Source organism: Ylistrum balloti, unplaced genomic scaffold (assembly GCF_031769215.1).
Source record: "Ylistrum balloti isolate Yb309-2 unplaced genomic scaffold, AGI_CSIRO_Ybal_v1 Utg370874, whole genome shotgun sequence".
Lineage (NCBI taxonomy): Eukaryota > Metazoa > Mollusca > Bivalvia > Pectinida > Pectinidae > Ylistrum > Ylistrum balloti.
The window spans coordinates 98,140-119,033 of record NW_026782499.1 but is presented as its reverse complement, the minus strand read 5'-3'; the positions used below and the strand labels follow the sequence as shown (position 1 = coordinate 119,033).

General features: G+C 38.6%; 1 protein-coding gene across 2 annotated transcripts in view; it reads right to left on the bottom strand.

Annotated features, from left to right (window-relative positions):
• The window catches only part of LOC132559195 (uncharacterized), a 67,873-nt gene that overhangs the window by 14,342 nt on the left and 32,637 nt on the right, over positions 1–20,894 (bottom strand). For both annotated transcript variants that reach the window (XM_060223811.1, XM_060223812.1), the window contains exons 5-11: positions 20,120–20,186; positions 18,896–19,009; positions 18,074–18,618; positions 17,488–17,706; positions 16,953–17,119; positions 3,464–3,609; positions 1,819–1,890 (exon numbers count right to left, since the gene is read on the bottom strand). In XM_060223811.1, the coding sequence (XP_060079794.1) occupies positions 1,819–1,890; positions 3,464–3,609; positions 16,953–17,119; positions 17,488–17,706; positions 18,074–18,618; positions 18,896–19,009; positions 20,120–20,186 (1,330 nt within the window). The remainder of the gene's footprint in view (positions 1–1,818; positions 1,891–3,463; positions 3,610–16,952; positions 17,120–17,487; positions 17,707–18,073; positions 18,619–18,895; positions 19,010–20,119; positions 20,187–20,894) is intronic.

Below are 20,894 nucleotides of genomic sequence, written 5' to 3'. Positions count from 1 at the left end.
TTATATAACTAGTTTGTGTTGGAGAGTGTGTGTATGAGTTTATAGCACTAGTTTGTGTTGGAGAGAGTGTGTATGAGTTTATAGCACTAGTTTGTGTTGGAGAGATTGTACATGAGTTTATATCACTAGTTTGTGTTGGAGAGAGTGTGTATGAGTTTATAGCACTAGTTTGTGTTGGAGAGAGTGTACATGAGTTTATATCACTAGTTTGTGTTGGAGAGAGTGTGTATGAGTTTATAGCACTAGTTTGTGTTGGAGAGAGTGTACATGAGTTTATATCACTAGTTTGTGTTGGAGAGTGTGTGTATGAGTTTATATCACTAGTTTGTGTTGGAGAGAGTGTGCGTGGGTTTATAGCACTAGTTTGTGTTGGAGAGTGTGTGCGTGGGTTTATATAACTAGTTTGTGTTGGAGAGTGTGTGCGTGGGTTTATATAACAAGTTTGTGTTGGAAAGAGTGTGCATGAGTTTATATAACAAGTTTGTGTTGGAGAGAGTGTACATGAGTTTATATAACAAGTTTGTGTTGGAGAGAGTGTACATGAGTTTATATCACTAGTTTGTGTTGGAGAGAGTGTGCATGAGTTTATATAACAAGTTTGTGTTGGAGAGAGTGTGCATGAGTTTATATAACATGTTTGTGTTGGAGAGAGTGTACATGAGTTTATATAACAAGTTTGTGATGGAGAGAGTGTGTATGAGTTTATAGCACTAGTTTGTGTTGGAGAGAGTGTGTATGAGTTTATAGCACTAGTTTGTGTTGGAAAGAGTGTGCATGAGTTTATATAACAAGTTTGTGTTGGAGAGAGTGTACATGAGTTTATATAACAAGTTTGTGTTGGAGAGAGTGTACATGAGTTTATATCACTAGTTTGTGTTGGAGAGAGTGTGCATGAGTTTATATAACAAGTTTGTGTTGGAGAGAGTGTGCATGAGTTTATATAACAAGTTTGTGTTGGAGAGAGTGTACATGAGTTTATATAACAAGTTTGTGTTGGAGAGAGTGTGTATGAGTTTATAGCACTAGTTTGTGTTGGAGAGAGTGTGTATGAGTTTATAGCACTAGTTTGTGTTGGAAAGAGTGTGCATGAGTTTATATCACTAGTTTGTGTTGGAGAGAGTGTGCGTGGGTTTATAGCACTAGTTTGTGTTGGAGAGTGTGTGCGTGGGTTTATATAACTAGTTTGTGTTGGAGAGAGTGTATATGAGTTTATATCACTAGTTTGTGTTGGAGAGAGTGTGCATGAGTTTATATAACAAGTTTTTGTTGGAGAGAGTGTGCATGAGTTTATATAACAAGTTTGTGTTGGAGAGAGTGTGTATGAGTTTATAGCACTAGTTTGTGTTGGAAAGAGTGTGCATGAGTTTATATAACAAGTTTGTGTTGGAGAGAGTGTGCATGAGTTTATAGCACTAGTTTGTGTTGGAGAGAGTGTACATGAGTTTATATAACAAGTTTGTGTTGGAGAGTGTGTGTATGGGTTTATATAACTAGTTTGTGTTGGAAAGAGTGAGAATGAGTTTATATAACAAGTTTGTGTTGGAGAGAGTGTACATGAGTTTATATAACAAGTTTGTGTTGGAGAGTGTGTGTATGGGTTTATATAACTAGTTTGTGTTGGAGAGAGTGTGCATGAGTTTATATAACAAGCTTGTGTTGGAGAGAGTGTGCATGGGTTTATATAACTAGTTTGTGTTGGAGAGAGTGTGCATGGGTTTATATAACTAGTTTGAGTTGGAGAGAGTGTGCATGGGTTTATACCACTAGTTTGTGTTGGAGAGAGTGTGCATGAGAGGTTGGGGCTTTTGTGACGCGTACCTCCAAAAGCTGGACACGTCCATATGGTTCGATCCGCGTCGCTTGAAAACCCATTTAAATCTCCAAGGTGACCTGTACGAGAAAAGCAACACAGTGTAATATTTGAAACACAAGATCGACGATAGACAAAGCATAATTCATAAAGGTATATATTTCTTTCGTTTGAGATCAAATTTCAACATAAGTTAAGACAATGGAGACGCTACCTTCAGTATCGAACTAAATCAAGCAGCCGTTTAATTCAGTATCAGGTCATGTCACGGAGACGCTTCATTCAGTATATTTCGAAATCCGGAAGACGCTTGATGTTTCGATTATCCTTGTTAGTTCGAGCCTTATTATTATTTCGGACAATCTTGGAAAGTTTAGTTCGCTTAGTTTCGGTCAACCAAACTCATGTTGTTTTCACGCGTGAGGAAGCGTCTGGGTCATCTAGATTATGTGTTGCTATGTCTGCCATGTTGCTACCCACTATTAGTATAAAGCATTATCGTGAGTTCCACTTCCGTGTCACAACTTTCGCTGGCTTGACCTTTAATCATTCTAAGATCAAACGTTTCCGTTGTTTTTACATAAATTCGAGGAGGCACTTTCTTTATGAAATTATCTTCATGTTTCTTACGACCTCTATCGTGGCTGTGCATACCAAAAACATTAAATTGTCGACTAAAATTCCACGCTAATATTCGAAAGGTCATCTAACGTTGGCGAAATAAACACAGCACTTGGCAGCTGAGAAAACATTGGAAATGAGTGTCGGGTAAAGGTTCTGTGGACTTTACGCCAAGATGCATACAGAAGATGATAAATGTCAGGACCAGCTAGTGTCACAGGGGGAAAGTTCTCTATAAGTGTTTGTAGTACTCAAAACAAGTTTAGCGTACATGCAGGTGAGCATCTTTAATGGATTTCTAACCATTTTGAAAACAAATTATGATAAGTTTGTTTTACATGTAGAGGTTATCATTCCAACATATAAGATGTTCTGGTTCTCGTCACAACAGACTGATATTGTAGATAATCCAGGAGATACATTTGTTGATCATGACCAGGTGCTTCCATTTTATTATTTTTTCTAAAGACTAACATACAAAAAAAACCAACATCACATCCGGATTGGCGGATATTGTAATTTTAGAAACAAATGTACCAAATATCCGGACTTTAACCTATTTAACCTACTTGGTCATCGCAAGTAATCATATCCACCGATACTTCTCCTCACAAGAGGTTTGACCATCGTTTCGTAAGTCATGTGATATCCACCAATGAAATCTCATTATTTCTCGTCAGAAGGGATTTACATTTCCTTTCTCAAGTCACGATATTCATCAGTGAAATCCCATTTTCCCTCGTGTCTGAAGACTTTTTCAATATGTCTGGTGTTGTCAGTTCTAGCTATGAATGTCCATACTCCTCTTAAACTTCCGCTCAAATTTTACTTGTGCTTTGATTCTGCTTGAAATGCATTTCTATGTAACACGTTACTTTTGACTTTTCCGTCGCTTTTTAACATAACATTTGACCTTGAAATGATGGTTAGCCTTATATTCAATACTTTTAACAATTATGAGTTTCCTTTTAAAACAGAACAACCTAACGAGAATATTCCGAGTGATATTGACCATGTTTGTGTATATATTACCTTCTAAGAGGTGTTTCATCCTTTCTGTTCGGGCTATCGTTAACGGAGTTTTACCGCCATAGGTCGACAACGTCGGGTCGGCACCGAAAGCAAGCAACATGCGTACAAGTTCGACATTGTCATTTTCAACAGCATCATGGATTGGCCTGAAATTTAAAAAAAGGTCATTTTTCATTTAAAAATTGAAAATACTTATTGATTTATTTACTTTATTATTCACGTTATTTCATTTTATTTCTATTAGTGAAAATTCGGAAACTATTTAGCTAGTAATTATCTAAAGTATTTCATTCAAATCGGACGTTAAGACAAGTCATGCCTCGTTTTGGTTTCGTAAGAACGCCGGAAGAAAGATATGAATGCATGCCGGTATATGTACCAATGACATCGTCCAATCAGCATGAAACTAAAGTGTGATGAAATACATATAACAGGTTTCTTTATCAACGTCAACATACTCTTAAGAGATAGTAAACAGACTACTGTTGGGTTTCTGATTGAGGTAAACATTTCACATTGCATGATATATGGTTGTAATTTTTACGCAATCTAATGTACGTTAGATTTATTGAGAGTCGCGAAAGTAATGAGACAATCTGTTGTGTAATCGCCATATTGTGTGTGACGTTTGAGTTCGACCAACAGATTGACGTGTCGCTAGTTTTAATCAAGGGTGAACGACAGAGCGACAAATCACATGCTTGGAAATGTCACCGACGAACGGTTTTCATAATTAATCGTTTTGTTTAGCTTGGTATAGACTCTTTTTTTGAGAATGGAATTTTAAATGATAGGAAACATCAACACTGTTACACCAACAACATGGAGAGCTCCGCCGAATTGCATAATATTGAAATTAATCAACGTCATCCTGACGAATACAGCAGTAGATTTTTTCATTGTTTGACTTTAATGTATAGTATTCTAAATGAGTATTGAAAATGAAATGGGCTTGATCATCTGTTCTTTAGAATTAGCCCACGTGTCTACCAGGCCAGTCTCCGCAATGTCCTCCGGTCCCTAAAATCACGGTGTACAAAAAAATATCGCTAACGTTAAAACAGGGTCATGTTTTGATGCTTAAAACAAATCGACAAATCGAGATAAGGAATCTGAAATCTGAATATTTCATGAAAACATTTGTAATTGTATATACAAGACTGATCTTTTAAACATCAACCGCAAGTTACGGAATCGTACGACGTATAAACAACCCGTGCGGGACTCACCGTGTAATTGGTTTGACTAACTTACAATAGACACGTAAATAAAAAAAAATCCATCGACTTTTGCAGACTCATTTATCTAGCAAAAAGGAGATTGCTGCTGAACGGAGCTGCATACATAGGAATCGCACTTATCGTTTGTCTGTGCTAGTAACACTTCATGTCACGTCATTCCGAAGACGTCGGCAAACAGGAAGTGTGTCTGGCCAGGAAGTGATGGATTACGGGATCTGTCGACCACAGCAATACTTTTAATATGCATGCCTCGTGCATTGGTGCCAAGAAATGCACGTTTACAGACGACATTCCTCTAAAATGTTTATGTAGATGTACGGTTAATGGTGCGCCATGCATAAATTCAGAAATGAGCAATTTCGTGACACGAATCAGTATAACAATGACATCAATATTCTCTCTTGTGACGTTGACCTTGATTTTGACTACGGAAAGTCATTACTCAAATTTGTACAAGAGGTGAATTTCTGGATAATCAGGTAGGAAAATGAAGAAATGGTTAACTTGACCTAGTTTTGAAACAGTGAGTTTTTAAACTTTTGTACGATATTTTTTATGAGAAACTAAATTGTGCTGCATGATGACCCCAAAAATATACTTTTGTAGCAGTGACCTATTTTGGCAACATATGACAAGGTTTTAGAACACATTCAATACGAGAGGTTTACAGACGACATAAGTAGAAAGTACATCTGTACCTACATGTATGTATCGCCGACAATCTGTCGAAGGAGTATGATAATGCTGGCGACTCAATTCCACTAAATGTGTATATATTGTACCAGCATGTTCTATTTGTGTAACAATGCGTCTCAATATATATAAAGAGGTGCATATCTTCGTCTCGCGACAACCGCGCCTCGGATTCGGTACACCGACCCTGTTACATGTAATAATTACCATATATAATATCCAATTAATCTTCACACCAGCAGAGTACCTAATACTTGACAGATAAGTGTCTTAAACTCAGCCTTCTGTGCAGAAGTGTCATTAACATGTACAAAGTGAAATACAGCTAGCCTCCATATAAACAGTGTTATGTAAGTCAAGACACATAAACAATGGTACTTAAGACACGAGTCTGAACATAAACAATGGTACTTATGACACGAGTCTGAACATAAACAATGGTACTTATGACACGAGTCTGAACATAAAGTAGTACTTATGACACGAGTGTGAACATAAACAGTGGTAATGACAGTGGTAGTACTTATGACACATAAACAATGGTAGTCTGAACATAAAGTAGTACTTATGACATGAGTCTGAACATAAACAATGGTACTTATGACACGAGTCTGAACATAAAGTAGTACTTATGACACGAGTGTGAACATAAACAGTGGTACTTATGACACGAGTCTGAACATAAAGTAGTACTTATGACACGAGTCTGAACATAAACAATGGTACTTATGACACGAGTCTGAACATAAAGTAGTACTTATGACACGAGTCTGAACATAAACAATGGTACTTATGACACGAGTCTGAACATAAAGTAGTACTTATGACACGAGTCTGAACATAAACAATGGTACTTATGACACGAGTCTGAACATAAAGTAGTACTTATGACACGAGTCTGAACATAAACAATGGTACTTATGACACGAGTCTGAACATAAAGTAGTACTTATGACACGAGTGTGAACATAAACAATGGTACTTATGACACGAGTGTGAACATAACACGAGTGTGAACATAAACAGTGGTACTTAACAATGGTACTTATGACACGAGTGTGAACATAAACGATGGTACTTATGACACGAGTCTGAACATAAAGTAGTACTTATGACACGAGTGTGAACATAAACAGTGGTACTTATGACACGAGTCTGAACATAAAGTAGTACTTATGACACGAGTCTGAACATAAACAATGGTACTTATGACACGAGTCTGAACATAAAGTAGTACTTATGACACGAGTCTGAACATAAACAATGGTACTTATGACACGAGTCTGAACATAAACAGTGGTACTTATGACACGAGTCTGAACATAAAGTAGTACTTATGACACGAGTGTGAACATAAACAGTGGTATTTACGACACGAGTCTGAACATAAACAGTAACAATTATTATGCGACAAGACCCTGGACATAGAGTGTTATATATGTCACAACACGAACCTCAACACAACACGGACTTGTTATGTCACAACAAAAGCCTCAACACAACACAGACTTGTTATGTCACAACACAAACCTCAACACACACAGACTTGTTATGTCACAACATGAACCTCAACACAACACAGACTTGTTATGTCACAACACGAACCTCAACACAACACAGACTTGTTATATCACAACACGAACCTCAACACACACAGACTTGTTATGTCACAACACGAACCTCAACACAACACAGACTTGTTATGTCACAACATGAACCTCAACACACACAGACTTGTTATGTCACAACATGAACCTCAACACAACACAGACTTGTTATGTCACAAAACGAACCTCAACACAACACAGACTTGTTATATCACAACACGAACCTCAACACACACAGACTTGTTATGTCACAACACGAACCTCAACACAACACAGACTTGTTATGTCACAACATGAACCTCAACACACACAGACTTGTTATGTCACAACATGAACCTCAACACCACACAGACTTGTTATGTCACAACACGAGCCTCAACACACACAGTCTTTTTATGTCACAACACGAACCTCATCACACACAGACTTGTTATGTCACAACACGAACCTCAACACAACACAGACTTGTTATATCACAACACGAACCTCAACACACACAGACTTGTTATGTCACAACACGAACCTCAACACAACACAGACTTGTTATGTCACAACATGAACCTCAACACACACAGACTTGTTATGTCACAACATGAACCTCAACACCACACAGACTTGTTATGTCACAACACGAGCCTCAACACACACAGTCTTTTTATGTCACAACACGAACCTCATCACACACAGACTTGTTATGTCACAACACGAACCTCAACACAACACAGTCTTTTTATGTCACAACACGAATCTCAACACACACAGACTTGTTATGTCACAACACGAGCCTCAACACACCGACTTGTTATGTCACAACACGAACCACAACACAGTCTTTTTATGTCACAACACGAGCCTCAACACAACTCAGTCTTTTTATGTCACAACACGAACCTCAACACAACTCAGTCTTTTTATGTCACAACACGAGCCTCAACACACACAGACTTGTTATGTCACAACACAAGCCTCAACACACACAGACTTGTTATGTCACAACACAAGCCTCCACACCACACAGACTTGTTATGTCACAACACGAACCTCAACACAACACAGTCTTTTTATGTCACAACACGAGCCTCAACACACAGACTTGTTATGTCACAACACAAGCCTCCACACCACACAGACTTGTTATGTCACAACACGAACCTCAACACAACTCAGTCTTTTTATGTCACAACACGAACCTCAACACAACTCAGTCTTTTTATTTCACAACACGAGCCTCAACACACACAGACTTGTTATGTCACAACACAAGCCTCAACACACACCGACTTGTTATGTCACAACACAAGCCTCCACACCACACAGACTTGTTATGTCACAACACAAGCCTCAACACAACTCAGTCTTTTTATGTAACAACACAAGCCTCCACACCACACAGACTTGTTATGTCACAACACAAGCCTCAACACCACGCAAGCGACTTCATCTTTTATTTCAACTGTGCCTTTTAACGTTACGACTGACCATAAACAATGTAAACAGGTGTAGACGTTGATGGTGTGATAATATGAACTAAATCTGCTAATTGGTATATGATGTATCTTTTACACAAGCAACTAAAATAGGAGATCATCTGTATTTCAAACTTCACAATATCAGTCAGCTGCCTTTTTTTAGAGGAAGATGTTGATAAACAGTGACGTTTCTGACATGGTCACGTGACAGATGCAAGTCAACAACACACAACTAGAATTACAATCAAATAGGACAACGTACAGAAACGTCTGGGGTACAAAATACCATCTCTTCAAAATTACCCAGTGCACGTAATGTTAAAAAATATCGTTCAGTTCGTGAAGATCTCGAGAGAAGATGGCAAGGTCTACTACCTGCGTCATACCACATCTAGTGGTACGGATATACAAAATAGAGTCAGAATAGTATACGGAGTCAAACCGGCAACACGGATGTTTCTGGCGAAACAGACTGAAAACCAACTCCCGGTTGTACCACAATAAAACTGATTTATGGAAATATGGTAATTTGATACAACAGACAAAAGGATCGATATTACATCTAACACAGCTGATTACAGTCAAATAGCGAAAACGAGTCAACATATATTTAATGTGTATCGTTAACCATCCAGTTATTCCTATCTCATCTTTCACTTCGTTGGTCTTGGCAAACCGGAATATATGATGACAGTGTCACAGACACGTGACTTCAATACCAAAGAAAAAATACATACGTGCCTGTTTTACAACCTGTTATGGAGTCTATGTGTTTCAAGTTTAATATTAATTGAAAATAAAACTAAACATACATCGGTTGCCGACGGAAGACCCTAGTTTGAGAACATTGATATATTGAAACAGGGAAATATTTGTATAGTGTAAATACGACGAGAATATTACAATACCAACAGCATGACTGGCAATTTATTTCCTTAACTAAATTTCGTGTAAACACGCGTCATTTACATTTGCATATATTTACATGAAAGTGTCTGTGTATCGACGATACATCCAGGATACTGCTGGCTCAAAGTCATCAGACAAGTTTTCTATAGTCTTAAAACAGTTTGGTAGGAACGAGACGTATCATCATTACTATAGCTCGGAAATGTGGCCATACTGTTAACTACCAGTAACAATCAATACAGCACCGTCTCCAATGCTAAAATAAATTGATTTGGAATTTAATTGTGAAAAGAAGTGTTTTATTGTCTGTGTTTTTTATTTCTTCACAACAGCTATATTAAAACCACGCGTGGTAAACCGTTCGATACTTACACATCCAAGTTCAATACGTACATATTTCAATGGTAAGTAAGCTAGGGCCCCACTTGAATGTTGTTAAAACCGAGACGGACGACAAAATAGTTGAGTATTAACTAACCCGATATGATTGTAAACATATCGTACACAATGTTATATCTTATATTTCGTAAGTTGTGTTTTTACACATTTCATCAGATGTCTACGTAACATCACGAAAAAAAAACGGTGTTACTCCATAAATTATGATGTTTGTCATTGTATTTATAAATCTCCAACAATATTGTATCGACGTACACCCGCCCATAAAGTGACTAATCAGCCCATACAGTTATGACGTCATAAATTGGCACTTCGTGCGTCAACACCCGCGATTAAATTGCATTTTGTGTGTTAGCGTAACAAAGGTCACCCTCGCCAATGGTATGGAAGAACATTAATGGATTTATCATAAGACGTAACATCTCCGTGTGGCTCAGAAACACGTATAGTACCAGTCATAATATCATCGTACTGTGCTAAGGCACAGTTAAGTATTTGTAAACAGAAATCAGTCCAGGCTAAAAGTGAACAGAGGCACGGCGATACATAGCATGTGGAGATAAACAACACGTTCATGGGAAAACTGAAACGGTATATATTTAAGCTTTTTCAAAATCTTCAATTCTCATAACATATTCAGATAAATGGAATACGGAGTTGTACACACTAAATATAACACACCGGAATACGGAATTGTACACACTAAATATAACACACCGGAATACCGAGTTGTACACACTAAATATAACACACCGAATACGGAATTGTACACACTTAATATAACACACCGGAATACGGAGTTGTACACACTAAATATAACACACCGGAATACCGAGTTGTACACACTAAATATAACACACTGGAATACGGAGTTGTACACACTAAATATAACACACCGGAATACCGAGTTGTACACACTAAATATAACACACCGAATACGGAATTGTACACACTTAATATAACACACCGGAATACCGAGTTGTACACACTAAATATAACACACCGGAATACCGAGTTGTACACACTAAATATAACACACCGAACACGGAATTGTACACACTAAATATAACACACCGGAATACGGAGTTGTACACACTTAATATAACACACTGGAATACCGAGTTGTACACACTAAATATAACACACCGAATACGGAATTGTACACACTAAATATAACACACCGGAATACGGAGTTGTACACACTAAATATAACACACTGGAATACCGAGTTGTACACACTTAATATAATACACTGGAATACGGAGTTGTACACACTAAATATAACACACCGAATACGGAATTGTACACACTAAATATAACACACCGGAATACGGAATTGTACACACTAAATATAACACACCGGAATACGGAGTTGTACACACTAAATATAACACACCGGAATACCGAGTTGTACACACTAATATAACACACCGAATACGGAATTGTACACACTAAATATAACACACCGTTGTACACACTAAATATAACACACCGAATACGGAATTGTACACACTTAATATAACACACCGGAATACGGAGTTGTACACACTAAATATAACACACCGGAATACCGAGTTGTACACACTAAATATAACACACCGAATACCGAGTTGTACACACTTAATATAACACACCGGAGTACGGAGTTGTACACACTTAATATAACACACTGGAATACCGAGTTGTACACACTAAATATAACACACCGGAATACGGAATTGTACACACTAAATATAACACACCGGAATACCGAGTTGTACACACTAAATATAACACACCGGAATACCGAGTTGTACACACTAAATATAAAACACCGGAATACGGAGTTGTACACACTAAATATAACACACCGGAATACGGAGTTGTACACACTTAATATAAAACACCGGAATACCGAGTTGTACACACTTAATATAAAACACCGGAATACCGAGTTGTACACACTTAATATAACACACAAGAATACCGAGTTGTACACACTAAATATAACACACCGAATACGGAATTGTACACACTTAATATAACACACCGGAATACGGAGTTGTACACACTAATATAACACACTGGAACACACCGGAATACCGACTTGTACACACTAAATATAACACACCGGAATACCGAGTTGTACACACTAAATATAACACACCGGAATACCGAGTTGTACACACTAAATATAACACACTGGAATACGGAGTTGTACACACTAAATATAACACACCGGAATACCGAGTTGTACACACTAATATAACACACCGAATACGGAATTGTACACACTAAAACACCGGAATATAACACACCACCGGAATACCGAGTTGTACACACTAAATATAACACACCGGAATACCGAGTTGTACACACTAAATATAACACACCGAATACGGAATTGTACACACTTAATATAACACACCGGAATACGGAGTTGTACACACTAAATATAACACACCGGAATACCGAGTTGTACACACTAAATATAACACACCGGAATACGGAGTTGTACACACTAAATATAACACACCGGAATACGGAGTTGTACACACTAAATATAACACACCGGAATACCGAGTTGTACACACTAAATATAACACACCGAATACGGAATTGTACACACTAAATATAACACACCGGAACACACTAATATAACACACCGGAATACCGAGTACACACTAAATATAACACACCGGAATACCGAGTTGTACACACTAAATATAACACACCGAATACGGAATTGTACACACTAAATATAACACACCGGAATACGGAGTTGTACACACTAAATATAACACACTGGAATACGGAGTTGTACACACTAAATATAACACACCGGAATACCGAGTTGTACACACTAAATATAACACACTGGAATACGGAGTTGTACACACTAAATATAACACACCGGAATACCGAGTTGTACACACTAAATATAACACACTGGAATACGGACACACTGGAATACGGAGTTGTACACACTAAATATAACACACCGAATACGGAATTGTACACACTAAATATAACACACCGGAATACGGAGTTGTACACACTAAATATAACACACTGGAATACGGAGTTGTACACACTAAATATAACACACCGGAATACCGAGTTGTACACACTAAATATAAAACACCGGAATACGGAGTTGTACACACTAAATATAACACACCGGAATACCGAGTTGTACACACTTAATATAAAACACCGGAATACGGAGTTGTACACACTAAATATAACACACCGGAATACGGTGTTGTACACACTAAATATAACACACCGGAATACCGAGTTGTACACACTAAATATAACACACCGAATACGGAGTTGTACACACTTAATATAAAACACCGGAATACCGAGTTGTACACACTTAATATAACACACCGGAATACCGAGTTGTACACACTAAATATAAAACACCGGAATACCGAGTTGTACACACTTAATATCACACACCGGAATACGGAGTTGTACACACTAAATATAACACACCGAATACGGAGTTGTACACACTTAATATAAAACACCGGAATACCGAGTTGTACACACTTAATATAACACACCGGAATACCGAGTTGTACACACTAAATATAAAACACCGGAATACCGAGTTGTACACACTTAATATCACACACCGGAATACGGAGTTGTACACACTTAATATAAAACACCGGAATACCGAGTTGTACACACTTAATATAACACACCGGAATACGGAGTTGTACACACTTTATATAAAACACCGGAATACCGAGTTGTACACACTTAATATAAAACACCGGAATACCGAGTTGTACACACTTAATATAACACACCGGAATACCGAGTTGTACACACTAAACACACGTATTCTTAACCTCAAATCCTTACTACTAACCATGAATTAGAACAATATACTTTACATTCTATTGAAGTAATTTTTGTTGTTACTTTTTTCATGACAGAAAATGTTATAAAGCGGATATATCTTATCACACTATGGCCCTTTTATCAGCGTCATGGGACCAACTTTTCCGACCCAAAGTCCTCTAGGCGTACACGTTATTTAAGACCACGGTCTGGTCTACGTCATTTCGATTCTTCTCCACTCGCTTTAATATAATCGTAAGAAGCAAACATTAAGGTGGTACCTGGTGACTCCAAGATCGATATGTATATAATCCTGTTGTTACCCTAACGTCTGTTTAACAGTAGACGATAAAATATACATACGAGCATGTCTGTCCTATAGTAATTGTCCTCTAGAGGGTTGTTCAGTTTTTAGTTAAAACAAAATTGATGTACAGTTTTCATCGAGAGACTTCCTCAATGTAAAAAGTCTCGAGATGCTTTCTAGACGAATCAAATTTAATGAAACAATTGCTGATTAATTTCTTGACGTCATGTCACATGGTTCAAATGCTTTCTACATAATCCGATTGCGTGGCATATATGAGAGAGAAAAAAGAGTAGAGTTTTCTCCAAATGTGATGGTGGTCATTTTTGTCTAAAAACAATAAAGACTAGTTCCACCTGAACGAGACACTATACTAGATAAAACCTAACATCAACACGTGTACACTATATCGGTTAAGCTACACGTGCTACACCTAAGAGACTTCCTCCACGATCACGTGCCCTACCAGAGGCACGTCTTTGGTGTATACTCCTACCTATCCATATCACGTGTGCCGGATTACGTATCTGATTTAACAATCCATATAGTCCGCCAGCGATATATATCTTTAAATGTTCCGAAAAAAAAAACCATATAACACTTCTGGTGTGAAAATATTGATCTGGTAACACTTCATACAATACAAAAGCATGTCAACCACGGCTACCATCTGTTGTTATCAAAAATACCAACCTATAGGCAAAACCCGGTATGTGAATGGTCAATCATAACGAGATTTGTTCAATAAAAGATGTTTTTTCCGTTTCTTCAATAATTTGAGAACAACCGTTGTTCGACATATTACGATTGCCGAGCAAACTTTGTAAACTGTGTTTGTGCTGGAGTTGACGGATTGTATATCTACAAGTCCTGTTAACAGGTGGCCTCCTCGGCCTGTTGTACTTTACCCTGGCTGTGCCGTTCGTTGCGCGAACTGATAATAAATTATCAATATTTGGCAGTGTTAACCTAGTTCGATAACAGATAGAGGTTTTATGAGGTGATTGATGAGTTCCGAACTAAAGGTTTATCGTTCGTGTTTACGTTGTAATTTGCTGTTTACAAATTCTTCAACGGGATGCATTCAAAACAATGCATCCCTTTCAATTCTCGCAGGACGCAAGACCTTTGCGTTGAAGAACCTACAAATTATGACAAGTTCGATATCTTCCTGAACTCTCTCTTTTGAACTGAAAGATCGATGACGGGCCTTTATCGAACATCGGCTTCGTCATCAACCTCATCTATCAATTAATTAGCTATATGTACCTGTTATAACAAGTAGTCCCTGACCTTCGATTAACAAATCAAATCCGGAAATACTGATAACGACTTCCGGTCTTACAAACGACTTTAATCAGTAAAACGTTTGTACTGGTAGAGCGATATCTTTGTACTTTGAATTGAATTGTAAAAGGTAGGTTTGGAAAATCCATGAGGAATGTAACGATTTCAAAAAATAGCTCCGCATACCCGGGCAATACCCTACAGCCTTATTATAAAGTTGGGTGCAGAGCTGAGGTTGTGAAGAACCTCAATAAACTGTGTAGGTCCATAGGCCCAACATGCCCAGTGAAAATGGTGATCGCTGGTGATGTCGTTCTTGATATAATGAGCGGAATGCAAATTCAAGATGGCGGCCGTAACCGCCATATTGGATATCGGGCGACGACGAAAAACAATAGGGTTGTGTAAGTTCATAGACCCAACATGCCCAGCGAAAATGGTGATCGCAGGTGATGTCGTTCTTAAGATAATACGCGGAATGCAAATTCAAGATGGCGCCCGTATCCGCCATATTAGATATCGAGCGACAACGAAAAAAACAATAGGGTTGTGTAGATCCATAGGCCCAACATCCTCAGTGAAAATGGTGGTCACCGGTGATGTCGTTCTTGAGATAATGAGTGGAAGGCAAATTAAAGATGGCGGCCATAACCGCCATATTGGATATCGGGCGGCGACGAAAAACAATAGGGTTGTATAGGTCAATAGGCCCAACATCCTCAGTGAAAACGGTGACCACCGGTGTTGTCGTTCTTGAGATAATAAGCGGAATGCAAATTCAAGATGGCGCCCGTAACCGCCATATTGGATATCGGGCGGCGACGAAAAACAATAGGGTTGTATAGGTCAATAGGCCCAACATCCTCAGTGAAAACGGTGACCACCGGTGTTGTCGTTCTTGAGATAATAAGCGGAATGCAAATTCAAGATGGCGCCCGTAACCGCCATATTGGATATCGGGCGGCGACGAAAAACAATAGGGTTGTATTGGTCAATAGGCCCAACATCCCAAGTGAAAACGGTGACCACCGGTGTTGTCGTTCTTGAGATAATAAGCGGAATGCAAATTCAAGATGGCGCCCGTAACCGCCATATTGGATATCGGGCGGCAACGAAAACCGATAGGGTTGTATAGGTCCAAAGGCCCAACATCCCCAGTGAAAATGGTGATGACCGGTGATGTAGTTTTTGAGATAATAAGCGGAATGCAATTGCGGACAGACAGACGGACGGATGCCGTGCGTGTTCGCAATACCCCACACCCTTTCGGGCTGTGGGGTAAAAAAGGCACTTGTCAGGTTTAAGGTCTGGTGCAATCAATACAGCGACAGAAAAACAAGTATTGTAATCAATGTATAACATGTACCAGGTACCTAGTGGGAGTTACAGCTTCGAGATCCCATTTTTTTCAACCGAGTTTTATCATCGGAATTTTTATTTTACGTCGTTCACGAGTTCAACAATCAACATGAGCTCTGTAGAAATTTTATTTCGATGCCGTTAAGGGAAAATTTAATTTGAATGTCGGAGTAAATGCTATGGGGAAAGGAAGGTAAAAATTTACCATCGGTGTGGAAGTTATCCTTCCATGCATCATACAACGCAGCCAGTGCGTCTGGAATCCATGTTCTAAGTACTTTGAAGAATCCGATGTAGGCAACCAACCAAGTTTGCGTGTTTAGTACGAAAGGCAAAAGCGTTGTATTTTTGTATGTATAAAGGATAATCTTTCTTTACCTGATACCGTCCTGGGAGGAACAGTTGACGCTTGCACCATGAGACAGAAGAAGATGAGCTATTCCCCTGTGACCGCTCACACAGCTCTCGTGTAGGGGCGTGTATCCGGCGTTGTCTCGCACGTTCACGTCAACACGTCCTGACTGCACACAATGAAGAGCGATCTCCTGACAACAAAAATATCTACATATAATTCAAGTGTAACAAAACCAACGGTTCATCAATATTGAATTTCTCGTATAACTGCAAGACCCAAATAAGGTTTCTCACTCCATTTTTGAGTGATGTGTTCATTGGCGAGTTAAAGTGTTGTAATTCATCTACTTTAAGTTCAGTCTGATAAGACACGAGGTCTGCCCGAACACTTCATCCTTCCAATTAACTTCAGACCACTATTTATGAATACTGAACAGTCGAGTTTCACGCAATTTAGTCATGTCACATAAAACACAAGCATTTTATACCGCAGATAAATTTCAGTTAGAATTCTACCTGATCTGAACAAATCGACGGAGGGCGCAACAAAATCACTCACCGTGTGCCCCATTCTAGCCGCCCTGTGAAGAATGGTTTCCCCTGTGTCTCGACACACAGCTAGCTTCTTCACTTCGACAGGAAATTGAGAAGATCCATCGGACGGGAATTCAGTCTTAGTAGAAAACGAGGAGTCTTCTAAATCCCTCTCGTCGAATGAGAGAGAATCGTTGACACCATCCTCCACCATATCGCTGGTTATAGGAGGAACCTGTTGTTCCTGACATAAAGGAAAGGTTATTAAACCTCATCATCATTATACTGTTAACCTGCTTGATTTATTGGTAATTCTATTTTAGTGATCTCCGCACTGAAAATGTTGCGCTAAAATAACATTGCGCTAATTCTGCTTAAAAAGTAATTGTTAGTTGTGTTTATCTGTCAAAAGATCGATAATCTGTCAAAAGATCGATGATGTGCTAAACTTGAATAGCGCTAAATTAAACCTAAAGTACGCCCACAACATTCAATATTCAATTGATCGAAAATGATGAACTACAACTTTAAATCCTAATTATGAAAATTTAAGATGACGTAAGAGTTGTTTCCAAACTCATACCTTAAAAACAAGATCAATTTTGTCTCACCTGTTGCTCAATGCTATGCTGTCTTCGTTGGTCGTTCAGTTTCCGTCTAGCTGCCTGTCCCCGCCGCCTGGCACCTTCAAGCCTGTTACCCAGCTCTAGGCGCTTTGATCGTGCGCCGGTGGCGCCCACCAGCGTCGTGGTCCTCAACTGGTATCCGCCGCGCCTTGGACTATGTCTGCGCCCAAACCTCAGATGTTTCGGCTTGAACAACAAAGTCATCATCAACCCGCCTTTACTTTTTCCACTTCGAAGGGTTTGTTTAAGGGCAGAACTGGTGTCTCCAACCTCCCACGTCCCGGAATTAGCCGTCTTCGAATCTTTATTTCCGTTTTCATCCTTCCCGGGTTCAGTCGAATCATGCTCCGTCACAGAGTCTGTCGATAAACGTCGCTCTTGTGCCAACTTTTCTTGTTTTTCACTCATCCGACGACAAATTCGGCGTGCCGTCTGGCGCAATCGCTCCCGTCGTTTGAGCGCCTTTCGGCATTCCTCGCGCGAGAGTTCTCTGTCATAAGCGGCATTACGATCGTATATGGGCTTTTTACCTGAAAAAAATGTTAAAATCGTATAAACCTGAATATGTTGACCGCTGAAGGTTCGTTATTTCTATATATTATAGTGGTATTTTATTGTGTAATGTTGTTGTGGACTCTTTCAGGTAAAATTTCTGGAAATAGGAATAAAACAGTTAGGAATTTCAGTGGGTGTAGGTTTTTTTCTACATACGTTAGTTAAGTTCAGAAAGATCAGGTTACCCGCAAGACATTATATTTAATCTGAAGTTTAATACAGATATGCTTTATATCACAGCGCACTACTTACCAGCTGCCTGGGTTCGAGTCCGAGGCTCAAGCACCTTTGGTTTGAAGTCTATGAATCCTTTCGGTTTGGCGATCTTCTTTTTCTTCTTTCTCCTTCCAATCCATTTTTGTCTCCCTACAATCACCCAATAAACAGCAATTGAATTGAAATATTATACTACTTACTTAAAGAAATCTTAGAAGTGGTTCGACAAACAAAATATCAAACATTAAGCTTCGTTCAGAACAGGGTCATATGTACAATATGAACATTCTGTAAAGTACAAGAACTCGGTTTATACACAACGTAAACGACCAGATGTCGAAAGCAGTTTAGTGATTAAAATCATATTGTCACGCCTAATTGCGAGTGAAACATTACCAACGGAAAAAAAACAGTTTTTAACAAGAACCCCGACAATGTTTAACTGATATGATAACCTATTGCACGCGCCTCTTTTCCTCTGACGAAAACTTTGCACGCGTTATCAAGCAAGAGATTTTGAAATGAATTCACCAGTTCACAGGGTCACGTCATCTTTTTTTCCATCTTCTTGTCCTCGTCAAAGACGTTCATTTAAAAGCAGCAACCTCAATTAAATACTTCTAAAAAATATCCTACTATGTTTTTGATAATGTAAAATGGGAGTCGGATGAGGAATTTGTTGGGAGCAATCGCCCTGTCGTTGTACATTCATTTCCTGAAATAAAGTGACAATGACTAGATAATTCAGCTGACACTGAGAAGAGACTGAAATTCCGGCTATGGTGCCTGCATATCATGGCATCCCGAAAATTTGTCAATGCTTAGCCTGTGTGACAGAATTGATCAAATTGGAAAATGTCATTTCCGTTCTGTTTAAACTGTACACAGGCGATATACGAAATTGACATATTCCATGTAGCGCCTGTCTGGTAGGATGACGTAAGTCGCTACATTTCCGGTTTATTATGAGCTGTTTGCGGTGTAATTCGAGTCCCGATTACACGACTCGCCGCCTCCGCGACATTTTAATGTTATGTAAATCATGTGAATAATTTACATGAAAATACATACGTGACCAGCGTTATCAGATTGTGTATGTCTGTTGTGTGGACAACCCATTACATCTTCATTTGTAACATGGTACATATACTTGTACGTGATACGGTATCAGCTATTTGCATTTTTGTCGGACCCGAAGTAATGATGTTGTTGACTTTTATTTTGTTATCTGGCCTGATATGTAAACTTGTGTATACTTACCCAGTAAGCGATCTGTCCTGCTCATACGCTGTTTATTTCCTCTCGCTTTTCTCCGTATTTCATCAGCCTAGTAAAACAAATAACCACGAATTATCCTTCTCTTTATTTTCTCATTTGCAGAATATTTTACAAACATAATAAGATAGTTTCAAAAAATTCCCAGGCAAAATCAAATTGATTCCTGGGCGTAACTATCTTTTTGGTTCATCAATCTGAAGTTGCATCTGTTTTGTAATAATTATTGAGAAGCGTAGTATGGTGTGTGTGTGTGGGGGGGGGGGGGGGGGGGGGGTAATATGACGGTGTCTGCTCCGTAAATCTATATCTGAACAGGATTTGAGGTTATTCGAACTATGGACTAAAAGTTATCTTACCCAGACCTTCGATACTACTTATAGCGTCATCTACCTTTAGATACGGAGCATGTTTCCCGTAAATAACTGTCAGATAAAGTGTTGTATTTATCCCATTACATGTACCGTAGATACGGCGCGTGTATATATAGATACAAACCCAATTATACATGCAGTATGCAAATGTATTATCAACATAGCACAGACCTGGCGTAAAGTTACAGAAAAATATATTTGTGCAACTGTCTGTAACCGTCGACATACTATAAGAGACATTGTACCTGTCACAAAAGTGGACCGAAAAATATATTCAACCCTGATATCAATTTCCATTCCACCGATTTTAATGCAGAATTTAAACATAGTATCGCTTTAACAGAGGTAGTTTGTCCTATTTAATATCATCTGTTACATATAATTAA